The sequence below is a fragment of the Sus scrofa genome, chromosome 18 (assembly GCF_054392235.1).
Source record: "Sus scrofa isolate SSC_HxYL_T2T_F1_AM1 chromosome 18, Sscrofa_HxYL_maternal_Yorkshire_Landrace_v2.0, whole genome shotgun sequence".
NCBI lineage: Eukaryota > Metazoa > Chordata > Mammalia > Artiodactyla > Suidae > Sus > Sus scrofa.
The window spans coordinates 15953511-15973580 of record NC_139400.1 but is presented as its reverse complement, the minus strand read 5'-3'; the positions used below and the strand labels follow the sequence as shown (position 1 = coordinate 15973580).

Sequence of the window (20070 nt, the reverse complement as noted above, 5' to 3'; positions counted from 1 at the left end):
GGTGGGGCCCTAAAAAAGCAAAGCAAAACAAAACAAAACAAAAAACTGTGCTTGAGGAAAAGGGAGAAGTTAAGATTTTACCAAGTATGAAACTAAGCTGGATTGAGTAGTAATAACACAAAAAAGATTAGAAAAGATGAAATCTGCCCAAGTTATCACTATGGGATTGAAACCAAACAGGACACTGTGGGGCCTTTCCATGTTACCTGTTTCCTGTTTGTGGAAAAAGGTTTTAGACTCAGAGACCTTCCCTGAGTTTCAAAGAGCAGATCCAAGAAGTTACAACCAGGAAAGTGAGGACGTACAGAAACAAAGGAAAAGCAAACTCAAGAAAATCTTTTCCATGATTGTTAGCTTAAACTAATGCCTTGATTTATGACCCCAAACCGTGGAGGTAATGTCCTGTGGCTTCAACCAGCTGCCACAAGCAGAATTAAAACTGATGACACCAGCAGGGTCCATGAAGAACTGAAACTCCTGAACCATCTCAAAGGCTCTAAGCAAATAATAAAATGCCTCAACCTTGGCTTTTGCTCACTCCTAAAAAGAAGTTAAGGGATCACAAGACCATGATTGACTCGTCTGCCTCACAGGAACTCATAGATCAGTCACAATCACCAATGATGCCTCAAGTCCCAAGATGGTGCCGGGAAGTCTGCAACTGCTGTCTTATCAGGAAGGTGAAATCGCAGAGAACTCGCCGCCTCATCTTTACCCTTTCTGCCTCTAAAAAACCTTCTGCCCCAGCCTGCCAGCCAGGTGGATTTGAGACAAGTTCCCCATCTTTTGAGCTGAAGCCTCCTCCCTGCTGCAAACTCTGACGTTTTCGGTTTGTCTGGCCTCACTGTGCATCAGGCACATGAACTTGGGCTTGACCACAGGATGGGAACAAATTCAAGAGCACAGAGTTGAGCACAAAGACTGAAGGGAAAGTCTTATTCATGTTTCTCCCCCTCACTGAGTCGACACGTGTCCATAAACCAATTATATTCTAGTGTCTCCTCAGTCAGGCTAGGCTTAGACACTCTGATTACAAGAGCGTCTCAGGATTTCTCCTGCCCGTCCTCCCTAAGGTGACATACAGGTTGCCTGGGGATCAGAGATTTGGCTGGAGGGAAGGAGCTGGGGAATCTTTTCCATGGTCATTCCTCTGTCCTTGCATTGGCTGCATCTGAACCGACGCTTGCAAACCTCCTCGGTATGACCAGCCTTTGGGGATCGACAAACTCCCTCAGCAAATTTCCAACCCATTTTTGTGAACGCAAGGAAGGTTGAATGACTCTCACTCTCGTGAGAGTGGATGGGCTGTGGGGAACTCAGAAGCAAGCTTGCGGCGCCCCCTCTGCCTTGATGTCCCCATGAAGCCATGTGTGATGGGCCAAGACACAGCGCCCCTTTCAGAGAGTGGCTCACTCTCCATTGCTATTCCCTGCATCCCTCTCACTCCTCCCTCACTTGGAAAAACAATTTATAGTCTGCATGGTGGTGCTTGAGAGAGAAAGCAAAGTTGTTCCCCAATCACATATTCTTCCAAATCTGTTCTATTCTACATCTGGACTTAATAGCCTAGAATTTTGAACTTAATAGCCAAGAAGTTGGGGGTTCTTCTTTGGGGAAGCAGGTTAAAGATCCAGCATTGTCACTGCAGTGGTTCAGGTCCCTGGCCCAGGATCTTCTACATGCTATGGGCATGGCCAAAAAAATTAAAAAAAAAAAAAAGCCAATAATTTGAAATTTTTGTTGTTTGGTTCCTCCATGAGATTTTCCCCAAAATAAAGGTGCCTGTGTTCTAGCTCCCCAAATGAGAAAGGATCAAAAAATTAAAAAATAGGAGTTCCCATCGTGGCTCAGCAGAAACAAATCTGACTAGCATCCATGAGGACGCAGGTTCGATCCTTGGCCTCACTCAGGGGGTTAAGGATCTGGCATTGCCATGAGCTGTGGTGCAGGTTGCAGATGTGGCTGGGATCTGGCGTTGCTGTGGATGTGTCGTAGGCCAGCGGCTACAGCTCTGATTTGGCCCCTAACCTGGGAAATTCCATATGCCGTGAGTGCCACCTAAAAAAAAAAAAAAATTGGCCCTACATCCCTATAAATATAGGGCCTGCCCACTAGTCCCCACTGTTCTCACTTCTTAAAATCAGAGAAAAATGTGAATTCACACCAAGAGAAAATGCTATTAAAACAATGGAAATCCACAATTATGTGCAAGAAATTTGGAGAGATATATTTATTACAAACTTGCATAAGTTGGAACAAATAAAAAGATGCATTCTCTGCTTTGGAACATATGAAAGCCGCTGACAAATACTTCTCTCCTCAATTAGGAGAAGTAACATAGTTTAATGACTCTCTTACTTGTCAAAGAATCTTGTTTCCCATTTCTGGCTACTATGAATAAAGTCATTCTTGTACAAGTCTTTGTGGTGACATGACTTCTGGAACAATGCTTTCTGGAAGTGCCCTGGTGGCTCAGTGAATTAAGGATCCAGCCTTGTCACTGCTGTGGCTCTAGTTACTGCTCTGGCGCAAGTTCGATCCCAGGCTGGGGAACTTCCCATGCTGTGGGTGAGGCCAAATAAATAAATACATAAAATAATGCTTTCTTGGAGTTCCCACTGTGGCACAATGGGATCGATGGTGTCTCTGCAGCACCAGGACGCAGGTTCAATTCTCAGCCCTGCACAGTGTGGATTAAAAGATCCGGTGTTGCCAAAGGCTGCAGTGTAGGTTGCAACTGTGGCTCAGATCTGATCCTTGGCCTGGGAACTCCATTTGCCAGGGAGCAGCCAAATAAGAAATAAATAATAATGATAATTATGCTTTCTTAATTTTGTAACATGCTGCTTTGTCTGGTGCTATTTTTCATACAAATATGATTTACATAATAAAAATAAATCTGGCTTCATTTGAAATACAATTATTTTGGGGTTGGAGAAATCCATGTTATTAGTCCTTCATTTGTATTATAAAAATTGTAAGAGGGCAGGAGTTCCCGTCATGGCTCAGCGGTTAACAAACCCAACTAGCATCAACAAGAACATGGGTTCGATCCCTGATCTCGCTCAGTGGGTTAGGGATCCAGCGTTGCCGTGAGCTGTGCTGTAGATCGAAGAGGCGGCTTGGATCTGGCATTGCTGGGGTTATGGTTTGGGTTCAATCCCTGATCTCGCTCAGTGGGTTAGGGATCCAGCGTTGCCATGAGCTGTGCTGTAGGTCGAAGAGGCGGCTTGGATCTGGCATTGCTGGGGTTATGGTGTAGGTTGGTGGCTACAGCTCAGATTAAACCTCTAGCCTGGGAATCTCCATGTGCCGCTAGTTTGGCCCTAAAAAGACAAAAAAAAAAAAAAAAATTACAACAGGGCAAGCACACTGGCGTAAAGCCTCAGGGTCAAGAAGACATTAGGAATTGGTGACTACCATAATAAATTGAAATGTGCATTCATATCTGTTTTATTTTTTTTTCTTTTTGTCTTTTTAGGGCCATACCCGTGGCATATGGAGCTTCCCAGGGTAGGGGTTGACTTGGAGCTGTAGTCGCCGGCAACAGCCACAGCCACAGCTACGCCAGATCCGAGCCGAGTCTGCAACCTGCACCACAGCTCCCAGCAAAGCCAGGTCCCTAACCTACTGAACGAGGCCAGGGATCAAACCTGCATCCTCATGGATGCTAGTCAGATTCATTTCTGCTGCACCATAACCAGAACTCTGAACTATGGTTACTTGCAATTTGATGGTGCTTAAATACTGTAACAGAGGAAATCAAAGTATATATCAAGCAATTTGTCTAGAAAAATAAAATTTGGGAGACAGCAAACCATTTTTAATCATCTTTGTAAATGGACAAAATACAAATAAATTTTATGAACAATTAAAAAAAAAAGAAAAGAAAAGAAAAGAAAAAGCAAGACAGCCAGTAACCAGATCCTCTCGTCATTTGCATTTCATGCCTCTGGTCATGTGACAAGCTAATGAAGAAAAATTGGAAATAACCATTAACTGGGGGCGGGGGGGAACTATACTAGCATTGAAAAAGGATCAGAAAGTCTGCAGAGAAGGTACAAGTTCTTGGCAAGGAAGCTTGAACATCAGAGCTAAAGAGGATGGCGATAGTGAACAGAGATGCTATGGCTGAAGACACCACCGGGTTTAAAATCGTCTTCACCTTAGTGGTCTCCGGAATAGAGTGCATCACTGCCATTCCTGGGAACAGCTTCATCACAGCCATCCGTGGAGCCAAGGAGGCCAGAGACAAAATCCTCCCTGTTGGTGACTGCAATTCTGTTGATGCTGAGTTTTTCCAGGCTCTTGCTACAGCTTTGGATCATGCTAGAAAATACCTACATTATACTATTCTGGGTCACTTATAACCGAAAAACCATGTATACGCTTTTTAAAACCGTCACCATGTTTCTAAACTATGCCAACCTCTGGCTTGCTGCCTGGCTCAGTATCTTCTATTGTCTTAGAATTGCAAACTTTACTCACCCTTTGATCGCTGCGATGAAGGGGATAATGCCGGTGCTGTTGCCTTGGCTCTTGAGGCTGTCGTTGTTCTCCTTCTGCTCTAGTTTTCCCTTCTCTACAGATATCGTCAATGTGCACGTAAAGAACTCCATCCCTAGCCCCTCCTCCAACTCCACTGAGAAGCTGTACTTCTCTGGGACCAACGTGGTCAACTTGATTCTCACGCTTTACCTGGGTATCTTCATCCCTCTGAGCATGTTCATCCTTGCAGCCACCCTGCTGATGGTCTCTCTCAAGAGACACCCCCAATGGATGGAGAGCAATGCCACTGGCTTCAGGGGCCCCAGCATGGAGGCTCACATGAGGGCCATCAAAGCCATCAGCTGCTTCCTCAGTTTTTACACTTTCAGCACAGTTGCTCTATTTCTTTCCATGTGCAGCATCTTCAATGCCAACAGTTCTTGGAATATTCTGTGTGAAATCATCACGGCTGCCTGCCTAGCTGGCCACTCAGTGCTATTGATCCTGGGCAACCCTGGGCTGAAAGGAGCCTGGACACGGTCTCAGCACCAAGTTCATCTTTACCTGTAAGGACAAATTCTGTGACTGTAACCCACAGGGTAACAAAGGACCTGATCCCACAAGCTCTGTCTTTTCCTCACCCATCTTTTCTTTCCTCATCTGCTCTGACACTTCTCCTCAGGTAACTAGATCCTTTCATGAACATGAAGCTGAATGTGTAACTTCAGAATCTAAACAGAAGTAGCTGAGCAACTCTACGACAGATGTTTGAAAACTCTTTCATCTGTGGTCATTTGTATCCTGCCCTGCGCTCTTCTCTGCTTGCTCTCCCACCGAGCCTTAAGGAGAGAGTGACCAGATACCTCTGTTTGCCCAGGACGATCTCTGTTTATGCCTCTTGTCATATGTCACCCTTTAATTCTCAAGAATATTTTGGAATGGATGAAAAATTATATGCCCCCCCTTAAGGCAACCTGTTAACCCACAGTCAAGAAAAAAAGAGGGCTAGTGACAAGGGCTAGTCAAGAAAAAAAGAGGGCTCCCTTCCCGGGAGGTGGAAGGGAAACCTGAAAGGGGAAAGAAAAGCTGGCCCAAATCATCAAGTGGTGCAGAGGTTCCAAGGAAAATGAAAAGTGAAGAAAAAGGCTGTGGACGTGACTTAGAGGAGGCCATGTACACTGCCAGTGGAGGGATGCGGTGCACTCACATCACAGGAGTTTTCACAAATGATGATGAAAACACATGGATTTTGTAAAGACCAATAGTTTCAGGAGGTTGCTTGGAGGTAACGATGAAATAGCGCGAGCTAGGGTGGGTAGGTGCTGCACACTCAGTGCAATGCTCTATTTTCCCAAATGGTAAAAGACAAAGTGAGAAGAAAGGGAAGGGGAAAAATGAAGTAAAAAGGAAGCAGAAAGGAGGTAGAAAGAGGCAAGACTAGAGGCCAGGCTCTTTTGCTTCGCTCCTGGATCTGTGACAATGTACGTGGCACTGGTTCCTCTGGCTTTACCAGTCCTAGGGCACCTCGAAGGACCTTGTGGGGCTGGGGCAAAGTCCCTGGGAGGGGCTGTTTGCTGCTCACTGTCACTCTCCAGAAGGAGCCCATCCGCTTCAGAAGGCTATTCCCTAGTAAGACACCCCACCTCTCAGATAGCTCAGAACTAGAAGTTAGCAGATTAGCTTTTCTTGCATTTGGTATTTTTAAAATCAGAAGTACTGATGAATTTGAAAAGAATGCTGCTGACCATACCAAGCTTAAGAAGCTCCCAAATAGGAGTTTCCTCGTGATGCAATGGGTTTAGGAGCCCAGCATTATCACGCTGTGGCTCAGGTCACTGCTGTGGCTTGGGTTTGATTCCTGGCACAGGAACTTCCACAATGCTGAGAGTATAGCAGAAAGAAAGAAAGAGAGAGAGAGAGAGAGAGAGAGAGAGGAGAGAGAGAGAGAGAGAGAGAGAGAGAGAGAGAGAGAGAGAGAGAGAAAAAGAAAGAAAGAAAGAAAGAAAGAAAGAAAGAAAGAAAGAAAGAAAGAAAGAAAGAAAGAAAGAAAGAAAAAGAAAGAAAGAGAGAAAGAAAGGGAGAAAGAAAGAGAGAAAGAAACAAAGAAAAGGAGAAAGAAAGAAAGAAAGGAAGAGAAGGAAAAAAGAAGGAAAGAAGAAAGCTACCAAATAAAAATATAAGGTCACTAGCAAAGACTAAATTCTGAGTTCCCAGGTCCCTGAGCACATATTTCAAGAGAGTCCCTCCTCTCCTAAATGACAAAAAAGAATCACACACACACGCACACACACACACACACACACAGGCACACTCACACTCATCCCTTTATAATTCAGACAGCTTGGGACTTAATTAACTGGAAAGGAAAATGTTTATGAAAATATACTATTTTGATAGATTTCCTAAGTGATATTTATTTATATGACTATTTAAGGTTGGCATAACTGTTATAGGAAGACAAATTAAATCCTTCCAACTCCTAAAGAATAGAGAAATATGTTTTTTTCTAAATGATACATGCATACATACTCACTGAAAAAGAGAGAAAAGCAAGAAATTAAAGTTGGCATGTCATGGGGGTTCCCATTGTGGCTCAGCAGAAACAAGTCCAACTAGTATCCACGAGGATTCAGGTTTAATACCTGGCCTCCCCCAGTGGGTCAGGGATCCAGTGTTGCCATGAGCTGTGGTGTAGGTTGCAGATGTGGCTCAGATCTGGTGTTGCTGTGGCTGTGGTGTAGACTGGCTCCGATTGGACCCCTAGCCTGGGAATTTCCATATGCATGGGTGTGGCCCTAAAAAGCAAAACATCAGTAAATAAAAAATTAAAAAATAAAGTCAGCCTGTCATTAATATGAACCCTGCCAGGAAAACCAACTGTATAATCCCTCTCTGTGCTTATTATGAAGAAATATTATCTCATTGTTTGCAAAAGCTGAAGGCAGGAGAACTAACAAGAGCTTTAAGGGTGATGACATAATTGTAAATACTGTATGTTGTCCTACTTTAACTAGATCAAGTTCTCTCCACTCTTCCCTCCCTTCCTTTTTTTTTTTTTTTTTCTTTTATTGAAAACACACCTAAACTTCCAGAAGGGGCCAGAATACCCTGTCTTTGAATTGCTTGGCTTCAGACAGAAACCAGAATTCCTAAGGGATCCACTTTGCAAACCCTACACTACTGTCCCCTGAGAGACATTGAAAGCTATGGTGTGAAGGATTTCTTTACCCACAGAGTCAGCCCAGACCTTACCCACCATGTGGAGCAGCTAAGGGGATTCTGGTGGCCACAGGAGTCCAATCGGGAAGGCCCAGCATGGGGCAAGGTGTCTCAAACCTGGTAGAGCCTTGCAAATGAAGACTGGACTGGCAGCTGGGGCCAATCCAATGGCCAGGACTTGAGAGGCATCAGATGGCCCCCCAGCTAACACAACCTTCCCCTTCTAATACCTCCGTGCCTGCTAAATTCCTCCTACTTTCCTGTGAGCAGATACCACAGGAATTCTTTTATTATTTTCTCAGGCACGCTTTTCTTTGGGCTTCTAGGACAGAACCAGCTGTTGAATGAGACAAGAAACCATAAGTTCAATCAACCAACAGAGGGGGGCAGACATCAGAAGCAAGAAGGCAGGAGCCCCTGAAGGGTGGGCCTCCCACCCACCTCCTGTTTCCCTCTTCCCTCGGGAGAGGGCTGGAGTCCTTAGAGGAAAGGTGGAGGTATGGAAACTTCAGACAGACGCCTCCGAAAGATGGGCTGGTGGAATGAGGACGGATAAACAAGCCAGGGGGCCAGTCCTCAAGGTCTGCAGGCTGGGGAAGCTCTCTGGACCCCTGGCCTGCACCCCTGATGTGCTGCCTTCTGCAGGAGAGGCTCGTCTCCCATGCCCTCTGCCAGGAGCCATGCGTTACAGGCAGTTAGGAGTTTCCTTCAGGGAAGGAGGGCAGAAGCATTCTGCAGCCTGGAACGTGGCCCAGGAGGCCTGGGCAGCGCAGGTCTGGGCAGAAAACAGCAGCACCAAAGGTGTGGGATGGAGAGCAGAGCAGCAGGAACGGGGTGAGGGAAGCGGTGAAGGTGTTAAGCTCTGAGGACACTCTGGGCCTGTCTGGTTGGGAGCTCCTGCCTGGCCTTCGGGGATTATCCCCATAAGCAACACGGCAAAACATCTCCCAAGAGTTTCCCAGAGGAACAGTTCTGGGTGGGACCCCTCACCAGTGGGAGTGGGCCCTGCAGAGATGCTTCATGTCTGTGCAGCTAGCCTAACAACTAGCCTCACCAGGTAGGAACTGATTTTGTTTGTTTGTTTGTTTTAAAGTTTCTGGTTTGTCTCTCATTTGCTTTCCTTTATTGTGAAGTGTCTAAAGAATGTCAGGCTGCCTCCCAGTTGCATTGGAAGAAAATAAGAAAACAGTGGTTCTGAAGACAATCCAAAGAGGAAAAAAACAATAATTCCCTGGGTTGAGTTCGGTCTAGGTGTGGCAGCAACAGGGAGAGAGGAGGAGCCGAGGAGAGGATTCCGAGGTGGAAAATTAATGGAAAAACCCCACGGAGTTGTCCCGTGGCCCAGCGGGTGAAGGATTCAGCATGGTCATTGCAGCAGCTCTGGTCGCTGCTTGCCGTTGTGGTGTAGGTTCGATCCCTGACCCAAGAACTTCCACATGCCACGGGTGCGGCCAATAAAACAAACAAACCAAAAAACCCTCAGCTGCACCTTCTGCCAGTTCTCACACCCGCCACCCTGTCACCCTGCAGTCCCCAGACTCTGGATGACTTAAGCTTGGCTCCTGGCTCTGCTACTTACTGGTGTGTGACACAGGCATGTTACTGCATGTCTCTGTTTCTGTATCTGTAAAATAGGAGTTACAATAATATCTACTCCTGAAGTTCCTATCGTGGCGCAGTGGAAAGGAATTTGACTAGGAATCATGAGGTTGCAGGTTCGATCCCTGGCCTCGCTCAGTGGGTTAAGGATCCAGCACTGCCATGAGCTGTGGTGTAGATCGCAGATGAGGCTCAGATCCTGCGTTGCTATGGCTGTGGTGTAGGCTGGTGGCTACAGCTCTGATTAGACCCCTAGGCTGGAAACCTCCATATGTCGAGGGAGCAGCCCTAGAAAAGGCAAAAAGACAATAAAATAGAAAAAATAAAGGTGAGGGGAGTTCCCATTGTGGCTCAGCAGAAATGAACCCGACCAGTATCTATGAGGAGGCAGGTTCGATCCCTGGCTCCATTCAGTGGGTTAAGGATCCGGGATTACTGTGAGCTGTGGTGTAGGTCGCAGATCTGGCTCAGATTCTGCGTTGCTGTGGCTGTGGTGTATGCCCACAGCTGCAACTCTGTTTCACCCCTACCCGGGGAATTTCTATATGCTGCAAGTGTGGCCCTAAACCCCCCCCCCCGCCAAAAAAAATAATAATGGGGTGAGGGATGTGAGGCAGAGGAGCAGGGTGTCTAGAAGGAGGACATTCAAAGCAGGCCCCATGTGAAAAGGACAGAGCCCAGACTGGACCAGATGCACACAGAGGACCAGACCCGTCCAGGGACTTAGAACACAGCTCAGTTGTAGCCACTCAATCATCTGAGGTAGGAATTGGATGGGCCCCTGGGCTGAACAGCAGGGGACTTGTCAGGCTGAGTAAATCGGGTCTTGCTTCTCTGTGACTTCTCAAGGAAAAAGCTAATTGCAGGAGCTGAGCTCTGCTGGAGTAGAAAGATACGATAACCATATCAGTCTCTCACTCATAAGGCCAAGGAGGCCTCCCCGACTACATGTACACACAAAGACTCCTAGGAGTCAAATGGGAGGGGAGGAGTTCCCGTCGTGGTGCAGCAGAAACAAATCTGACTAGGATTTGCGGTTTGATCCCTGGCCAAATCTGACCAGGTTGCGGTTTGATCCCTGGCCTCACTCAGTAGGTTAAGGATCCAGCGTTGCCGTGAGCTGTGGTGTAGGTTGCAGATGCGGCTTGGATCTGGCGTTGCTGTGGCTGTGGTGTAGGCCGGCAGCTGTAGCTCCGATTAGACCCCTAGCCTGGGAACCTCCATATACCGTGGATGTGGCTCTAAAAAGACAAAAAAAAAAAAAAAAAAAAAATGGGAGGGGACCCTAGGGGACCATGCATTGTGTCAAACTTCCCATAAGCCCTGGTGCTGGAATTCATCTTGGTTAAAGGACGGGCATACATATTGGGGAGGGTCCTGGGTCTCGTCAAGTGTGAGAAACAAAATTATACAATTAGCCCAAGGAAAACAAAGACCTGGACGAACTGCCCCTACATGAATGATTTAAATCACCCCTTTGGCCCGCTCCTCACCAGCAAGGGTGTCCAAATCCCTGAGTGTGTTGTTTTGCTTTTTTTTTTTTTTTTTTTTGGTCTTTTTGTTGTTGTTATTGTTGTCTTTTCGGGGCTGCACCTTTGGCCTATGGCAGTTCCCAGGCTAGGGGTCTAATCAGAGCTGTTGCTGCCGGCCTACACCACAACTCACAGCAACGCGGGATCCTAACCCACTGAGCAAGGCCAGGGATCGAACACGCAACCTCATGGTTCCTAGTCGGATTTGTTTCTGCTGCACCACAACGGGAACTCCCTGTTTTGTTTCTATATTGTTCTCCCACATGAGCTGTGCACTGGGCTCATAATAATAAATTTGTACCTATTTTTACAATTTCTGCCTTTTTTTCCCATATTAGGGCCATACCTGCGGCCCTAATATCGAACCTGCATCCTCTTGGATACCAGCTGGGTTCGTTACCACTGAGACAGACAGGAACTCAATTTTTGCCTTCTTCAGATATTCTTGCCTTCAACGGGGGCAAGAATTAAGGCAACTCTGCTTTTAGCTTCTAGTTCCTGGTGGTCTACAGCTCGGATTCCTAGTTTTCAGGCAGGCTGCCCAGTTTCCATTCCTGAGCAGGGAATTAAAATCTCCCTTCAAGAAGTTCCAGTTGTGGAGCTCCCATCATGGCTCAGTAGTTAACGAATCCGACTAGGAACCATGAGGTTTCGGGTTCGATCCCTGGCCTTGCTCAGTGGGTTAATGATCCAGCATTGCCATGAGCTGAGGTGTAGGTCGCAGACCCGGCTCAGATCCCGAGTTGCTGTGGCTCTGGTGTAGGCTGGCGGCTACAGCTCCAATTCGATCCCTAGCCTGGGAACCTCCATATGCCTCGGGTGTGGCCCTAGAAAAGGCAAAAGGACAAAAAAAAAAAAAAAAAAAAGAAGTTCCCATTGCGGCGCAGCAGAAGTGAATCCTTGAGGCTGCGGGTTCAATCCCTGGCCTCCCTCAGTGGGTTAAGGATCCAGCATTGCCATGAGCTGTGGTGTAGGTGGCAGACCTGGCTCAGATCCTAAATTGCTGTGGCTGCAGTGTAGGCCAGCAGCTGCAGCTCCAATTTGACCCCTAGCCTGGTAATGTGCATATGCCACAAGTGCAGCCCTAAAAAAGAAAAAAAACAGAGATGATCATAATATCTATTTCAAGGGGTTGTTTTGAGGTTCAAAGGAAATACTACATAAGTGCATAATAGACCATAAGCCTCCATACAAAATGAGTGCACTTATTTATTCAATAAAATTATACTGAGCATATAGGCTACTCACTGGACTGGATTCTGGATTATACAACAAAGCTTTTACCCTCTCTCCAGCTCAGAGGCTAGGGAAGAACAACGGATTAAATTACAATTGGCAAACACTTCAGGGGAGGTCTAGGTACTACGCACAGGGTCAGGGCTGTGTCTCCAACCTCAAAGTTTCACAGTTAAAACTCATTCTCCACAAAACACTGTAAATCCTGTTCTTCCTGCTTTAGCTCCTTCTGGGTTGGAGAGAGAAGAACTCAGGACAGAACCCTTATCTCTGTCTCACTGGCCAGCTAGGAAAGATCAGGGCCAGAATTCCTGTTGTGGCGAAATGGAAACGAATCAACTAATATCCCTGAGGATGCGGGTTCAATCCCTGGGCTCACTCAGTGGGTTAAGGATCTGGCGTTGTTGTGAGCTGTGGTATAGATTGCAGGTGCGGCTTGGTTCCCAAGTTTCTGTGGCTGTAGCATAGGCCGGCAGCTATAGCTCTGATTCGGGCCCTGGCCTGGGAACCTCCATTTGCCACAGGTGCAGCCCTAAAAACCGGAAAAAAAAAAAAAGAGAGAGAGAGAGAGAGGGACGGAGGGAGGGAGGGAGGAAGGAAGGAAGATAGGTCAGGACCCAGAGAAGAAATGTCCCCTTGAACATCCCTAGAGATCCCCATCAGTGCCTAAGGATGCAAAAGAGAAAGGGTCCTATTACAGCCTGCCCTCCCTAGGGAAAGCTGCTGTTTGCATCTCCTCCCCAGAGCCCTAAGAGACCGCAAACAAATCCCTGGTTCATTCAAACCAGATGCTAGATAGCGTATCACAGCTTGTGGCCCTGAGTGCACCTGGGACCAGGAGTGACAGAAATACTTAGCAGGTGTCAATACGACACTCGGAAAAGACAGGAAACCTCACAGGGTGCCGGTCTGGCTCACTCTCACTTCTCAGTGGAATCAAACCTCAGTCCGCATTCCACTCATCAATGCAGTGAGAAGTGTAGGCTTGCCTGTGGATGCAAAGGTCAGGGAAAATGCCTTGGAAAACTCAGACTAGTCACTTGGAAGGCATGTCTATTCGGGGCCCTGAGGGCACCCTCCAACATTTCCTTCTAGCCACAACCTGGCTCCCCAAGGGACAGTGGAGTATCTGCCAGGGGATCAGTGTGGGGACAGGGATGAAAGAAGCTGGGTCCTTTGTTGAGGTTAGAGACAAGAGGAACCATGGCTTACCTCCTACCCCCACCCCCTCACTCCCCACCTGCCACCTCTGATTCCCTGCCCTAGCAGTGAACCTAGCCCAGGTTCCCCACACATGCCAACCCTAACCCTACCCTAACCTTAACCCTAGCCCTAACCCTAACCCTAACGGCACAAGGAACAGCAGCAGCACAAGCCCTGGGTGAACTCACGGAGTGTGTGGAGACCACGAGCAGTAGATCAAGTCACAGGTAAGCTCTGACCATGGAGGGATCAAGGTACAAGAACCGGGAGGCCACGTGACCTTGTGGGTCTCTGGCTGAAGGTGCATCTGAGCAGGTGGAGCTCTGCTCCAGTGCCTTTGGTGCCCAGACAACTTGGTGAATGAATCCCAAAGTCCAAGCTGCAACCCAAGAGAATAGATAGCCCGCCTTCTGCTCTCCACAATGCTGGACGCAACCTTCTGACAAAAGAAAAACAGTTAACAGGCGTAGAAGACTAACTTAGCCTTCTCATTCCTGAAACCGTGGCCCAAGACCTCCTTCACAACACAGCAGAACAAAGCTGCATGGACTCAACCAGTTAATTATGGTGAGAAAGATAAGCAAGGAGGATAAAATGATTTGCTCTAGAGTGAAAGTTAGCCATATATATATGTATATGCCAAATTTTATATATATATGCCAAATATATATATAGGCCTATATATATATATATATATATATATATATTTTATGACCACCACTCAAGGCATTTGGAAGTTCACAGGCCAGGAGTTGAATCCGAGCCATAGCTGCAACCTGCACCACAGCTGCACCAGCACTGGAGCCTTTAACCCACTGTGCTGGGCCAGAATCAGACTCACACCTCTGCAGTGACCAGAGCCACTGCAGTCAGATTCTTAACAGATTCAGAGCCACAGTGGGAACTCCTTACATTTATATTCTTGACTAAGATTTGCTCAACTTTATGTGAGATTTATCTTAACATACAAAAGTGAAGTATTTCCAAATACTGCTAGACATGGCTTTAGCTTTTTTTTTTTTTTTGCACCACACCTGTGGCATGAGGAAGTTCCCCAGCCAGGGATCAAACCTATGCCAAAGTAGCAATCACAGCCACAGCAGTGACAATGCCAGATCCTTCACTGGCTGAGCCACCAGGGAACTCCATGGCCTTAACCTTTGTGTGAACTAATCAAACTGTTAAGTGACCAAAATACCTTTGACTTTGCAGTTTACCTTATAATGAGTTATTTAAATAATTAATTCCTATATCAAAATCTAATCCTAAAAGTGCCAATAAAATTTAATTTTGGCACTGATTACACTGATTGTACCTGACCACAGAAATTTTGCCTTTGTTTTCTGTTTTCAAAGGCTAAGTCACTGAAGAACGTGTCTGGCAAGTCCTGATCTGAAGCGGTCATTCTAAGAAATCAAACGCTATGGCCTGAGTCCCCATTCTGTCTGGTCTCCCACGTCACAAGACACCGTGACCATCCCCTTTTAAAACTCTCCACTCTTGGGAGTTACGCTGTGGCGCAGCGGAAACGAATCCGACTAGGAACCATGAGGTTGCGGGTCCAATTCCCGGCCTTTCTCAGTGAGTTAAGGATCCAGCATTGCTGTGAGCTGTGGTGTAGCTCACAGACGCGGCTTGGATCTTTCATTGCTATGGCTGTGGTGTAGGTCGGCAGCTACAGCTCTGATTCAACCCCTAGCCTGGGAATCTCCATATGCCATGGGTGCGGCCCTAAAAAGACAAAAAAGACAAAAAAAAACTTTCCACCCTTGGCTTCAAGATCTGTTCAGCTGCCTGGTTTTCCTCCTGTTTCCTTATTCATCAAAGCCCTCCAAGCACAGAACACACTCACTGTTTGCATACTTCGTTTCCACTGCTAAGGTGACCAACCAACCAGGTTCCAAAACTCAAAAGTCCTGCATCTCAGAAAACCCTCAGATCTGGGCCAACCCAGAGCAATTGGTCACGCCTGCATCACCAAGGCTACATTCAGATTTCAAGCGTTACCTTTCAAGGACAGTCATGATGTTCTCTCCAGGTCTCTTCCCTTGGGAGCAGATATACAGAGGTGAACTTGGAACACACGCACATCTGCCTCCCGCACCTTCCTGTTACCCACATCTTCAGGCCCTGCACACTGCATCTCAGACCTACCTTTGCTGACAGATCTTGATGCTTTATTTTATTCTCTTTAACATAATCATTTACAGGGCCCAATAGCTTGGTCCTCTTTTTATTTTTATCTTCATTTTATTTTATTTTTTGCTTTTTAGGGCCGCACCCACGGCATATGGAGGTTCCCAGGCTAGGGGGCAAATCGGAGCTACAGCTGCCGGCCCACACCACCGACACAGCAACGTGGGATCCGAGCCGCGTTTGGGACCTACACCCAGCTCACAGCAACAGGATCCTTAACCCACTGAGGGAGGCCAGGGATCGCACCCACGACCTCATGGTTCCTAGTTGGATTCCTTTCCGCTGGGCCACGACAGGAACTCTGGTCCTCTTTTTAACTATGGAAAGTTTCCAACAGACAGAGCAGTAGGGAAATAAGAAGATCCTCTATGTAGCACAGCCTCAAGGACAATCACCACGTTGCCAGTACTGCCTATTGAAAGCTTTTGAGTAGGGTTATTCTACGATTCAAATATTCCTAGTAGTTTTTGCCCCCAAAAAATTATGGGTTCTAAAAGTACGAAATTGTAGCGACTTTGTGTCATTTCTCCTAAAAGCCATGGCCATTCTCCGTCTGTGATCTGATCGCCTTCAAACTGGCACCCATGTGTTTTTCTCTGAATTCTTGCTCTTCCAATTCTACTTTGCCCATCCCACCAATGGTTAAGTGGGCCCAGATGGATTTAGCTTAAGTTCCTCTAGAAACAGTTCTGCTTGTTTTGTCTGACTCCTCTGTCTCTTTGGCCATTTGTGATGTGTGCTCAGCAACACGGGCCCTGCAACTGTTCTATTTTCTTATCTCAGAAAGCAGCTGAGCACTTTGATAAGTTTTTCTTCATTTTAAGGAGTTCTACATTAGTTATAAAAATACCTGTTTCTGTTCTCATACCAAAAAAAAAAAAAATCAAGAAGCAAAGTCTTAAAAATCTCTGTATTTTTTTTTTAACAAAACTAGGTTTTCATTAGTTCCCAAATCTCTTTTCCAGTTTTCCCAAAGAAAACTTAAGGATATATCTTTGACTTCTCAGACATTCTCACCCGGGGTGTATTGGCAAATTGGTTCTCTGGAGAAGAAAGAGAGAAAAAGGAAGGAAGGAAGGAAAAAATCTCTGTAGTGTACTATTTTCTAATTCCCACTGTGTGAGTTCCTCCACCATGATGGAATTTGAACTACCAACCAGACGTCCCTGGAAGGGCCGTGTGGAAGAGATGCACACCACCCATGCCCTCTTGCCAGAAGGCACCAAGTCCACCACAACACCCTCTCTTCCTCTCAGGCAAAATAGCAGAAGGATTGAACATACTGATTTCAGAGCCACAGAGCCCAGATTTCAACACAACACTGGCTCAGTGACCTTGGGCAAGTTGCCTAACTCCTCTGAGCCTCAATTTCATCATCTTTAAAATAGGGGTAATAAATGGTTCTGTCTCACGGGGCTACTGTCATAACGTGCACTTAGAACAGTGCCTCGCAAGCTGTAGACAATGTGTAACACATTTCCTGTTATTACTTGGGCTCCAAAATCAAAGGGTGTTATATGAACTTATGGTCACTAGAGGGCAACCTCCTCATTTCTGTAGCACAAATCCTCTCCCGAGAGGGTGAGGGTTGCAACTCAGAGTTCAACAAGGCCTTAATTCCATCACAGAAAGGAACTGGCAAAATTTTCCCCTGTCCTCTTGCAGTTTAAGCATCATATTCTCCTTTGAAAATCCATTAGGAACCCAGCTATTGACCTTTGAGTATAGCCACCTCTAAAGCTCTAGGCAGAAGCTATTTTCAATCAAGGGTTGCTAGTCTTAGCAACGATAAGAAATAAAACCAAAGCCACACTTGTCCCTGTTACAGAAGGGGTTACGCCCCTGATATCTGCTCTCCTCTCTCAAAAGAAGACCAGATGGCTTCAAATGTGGCCTCCATTATCACACCACTCCATTCCCAGCCCAGAAAGAAGAATATAAATCAGCTGAGCAACAGTTCAATTCTATAAAGATTGACTGAGCCACTATGTATGTGAGATACCATGCCAGGCAGTAAGGGTAGAAAGGTAAATATGGAGTTCCCATCGTGGCTCAGTGATTAACGAACCCGACTAGCATCCATAAGGACGTGGGTTTGATCCCTGGCCTCACTCAGTGGGTTAAGGATCCCGAGTTGCTGTAGCTGTGGTGTAGTCTGGTGGCTACAGCTCCTATTTGACCCCTAGCCTGGGAATCTCCATATGCCATGGGTGCAGCCATAGAAAGACAAAAAAAAAAAAAAAAAAAAAAAAAAAAAGAAAGAAAAGAAAGGTAAATAAGAATCATATAAAAGCAAGGAACTTACCTATCAACAAATCTACTAGATCTTTCCAGAAATAAGATAATTTTTTAATAGACTTGACAACTGACTTCTAAAACTTACATAGAAGAGTAAAGGCATCTACTAGGTAGTAAGGCATACTAACCTCTACTAGATATTAAGGCAATCTACTAAGTTAACAGACTAACAGAACAGGAAAATGAGCATTAAAAAGGATGCATTTATCCATGGGCACTTAAGACAAAATTTCAGCCACATATAAGGGGGGCAAAGGGCAGATTATCCACTAAATGGTACTTGGAATGAGGCTGTTTGGAAGAAAATAAAGTTGGATTAGAAGGTAAATACAAATGGGTAAAAGACCTAAATATGGAAAGTAAAATTATATGATTAATAGAAGAGAATATAAAATAATTTTGTGACTAAAGGGTAGAGAATCTTATTAAACAAGCTCCTGAAAGCTCAAATATTGATTGGCATTCCATTCAATGAAAGTCACAGATGACACAAGTCAAGGAGGAGACATTTACAATGTGGAGACCACTAGCTAGACTACACAGGAAAAACTGGGGTGCGCACACACAAACACACAAATAGGCAGAGGAGGCTCTGAAGGACGACAGGAGATGGACTCACCCGCACTTGTAACCAGAAATATCCAAATTAAAACAATAATAAGATACTATCTCAGGGAGTTCCCATTGCGACACAGCAGAAACGAATCCAGCTAGTATCCATGAGGATGAGGGTTCCATCCCTGGCCTCGCCCAGTGGGTAGGGGAGCTGTGGTGTAGGTCACAGATGAGGTGCGGACCCTGCGTGGCTGTGTCCATGGTGTAGACCAGCAGGTGAAGGTTAATAATAAGGATAGGGAATGCTTATTATCCTCACAAGAACCCCATTGAGGTGTTCCCACCATAGCTCAGTGGTAATGCACCCAACTAGTATCCATGAAGACGAGGGTTCAATCCCTGGCCTCGCCCAGTGGGTTAAGGATCTGGTGTTGCTGTGAGCTGTGGTGTAGGTCCAAGATGTGGATCAGATCCCTTGTTACTGTGGCTGTGGTGCAGGCCAGCAGCTGCAGCTCTGATTTGGCCCTTAGCCTGGGAACTTACATATGCACCACGTGTGACTAAAAATTAAAAAGATAAAAATAAAAATAAAAAACAACAAAGATGAGGACAGATGTGTAGGATCATAGTGTCCTCTGAATTGAATGCGAATGATTAACTTAACTCTCTCTGTACCTGAGGTTAAAACACACACACACACACACACACCTTTCTCCCTGCAGAAGCTTGCAATACAATGGGAGATTTTGCAAATTCCTATATACCATGACAAGGGCACAGTAAGAGAATATATAGGACAGTTCAAGGACCCAGGAAAGAGACATTTAGCTTAACCTGCAGGTTCACCAAGGGATTCTGGGTGACGGGAGTCTTGAGGAGCAGTAAGGTTTAGGGCTTAAGATTTGGGACAACATTGTAGGTCAACCATGCTCCAATAAAATTAAAAAAAAAAAAAGATTGGGGGCCTGAGTTAGGATCACTGTTGTGCCTCCTACCAGCCTGTATGATTTTTGGCAAGTTATACTCCCAGAGTAAGGACACCTAGGAAACACCCCTCCCTAAGAATATATTCTTAGAACTCAAAGAGCCCATCAGAACCTCACCATCACCTCAGCTCTGATCGAGCCTCTCTCAAGACAGTTCGTATCTCTTTAAGAACCATGCCTCCAACTGCATTTGTCAAGCATGTGTACATTAACCTAAGGGCATAAAAAATGCATCTCCTCACTGATTTGTGTAGAGCATTCAGGGAGGGGGCTGTGGTGTTCTTTTGCAATCCTCAACAAAGGAAAGCAGCAGACATATCATATCAAGGGGTGATCATATCTTGAAAGCAGAAGGTAGTGATGACTGTGCTGCCTTTACAATCAGGAGGGGAGTTCCCATCGTGGCTCTGCGGTAGCGACCCTGACTAGGATCCATGAGGATGCAGGTTGGACCCCTGGCCCCACTCAGTGGGTTAAGGATCCAGCGTTCCCATGAGCTGTGGTGTAGGTTGCAGATGCAACTCAGATCCCACATTGCTGTGGCTGTGGCGTAGGCCAGCAGCTGTAGCTCCGATTCAACCCCTAGCCTGGGAACTTCCATATGCTTCAGGTGTGGCCCTAAAAAGCAAAATAATGAATGGAATGGAATGGAATGGAATGGAATGGAATAGAATAGAATAGAATAGAATAGAATAGAATAGAATAGAATAGAATAGAATAGAATAGAATAGTAAAAACCAGTCAGATGCAAAGGGTCT

At 46.0% G+C, this 20070-nt stretch overlaps 1 protein-coding gene and 1 long non-coding RNA gene across 3 annotated transcripts in view; one reads left to right on the top strand and one right to left on the bottom strand.

The window, feature by feature from the left end:
* LOC106508196 (uncharacterized) overlaps positions 1-20070 on the bottom strand; it is a 259868-nt gene that overhangs the window by 228267 nt on the left and 11531 nt on the right. The gene's annotated exons all lie outside the window — the stretch shown is intronic.
* On the top strand, positions 3995-5058 carry TAS2R40 (taste 2 receptor member 40). Its single transcript, XM_013990765.3, is given in 2 exon segments — positions 3995-4274; positions 4276-5058. Coding segments are annotated over 2 exon segments (954 nt in total). The 5' UTR covers positions 3995-4103.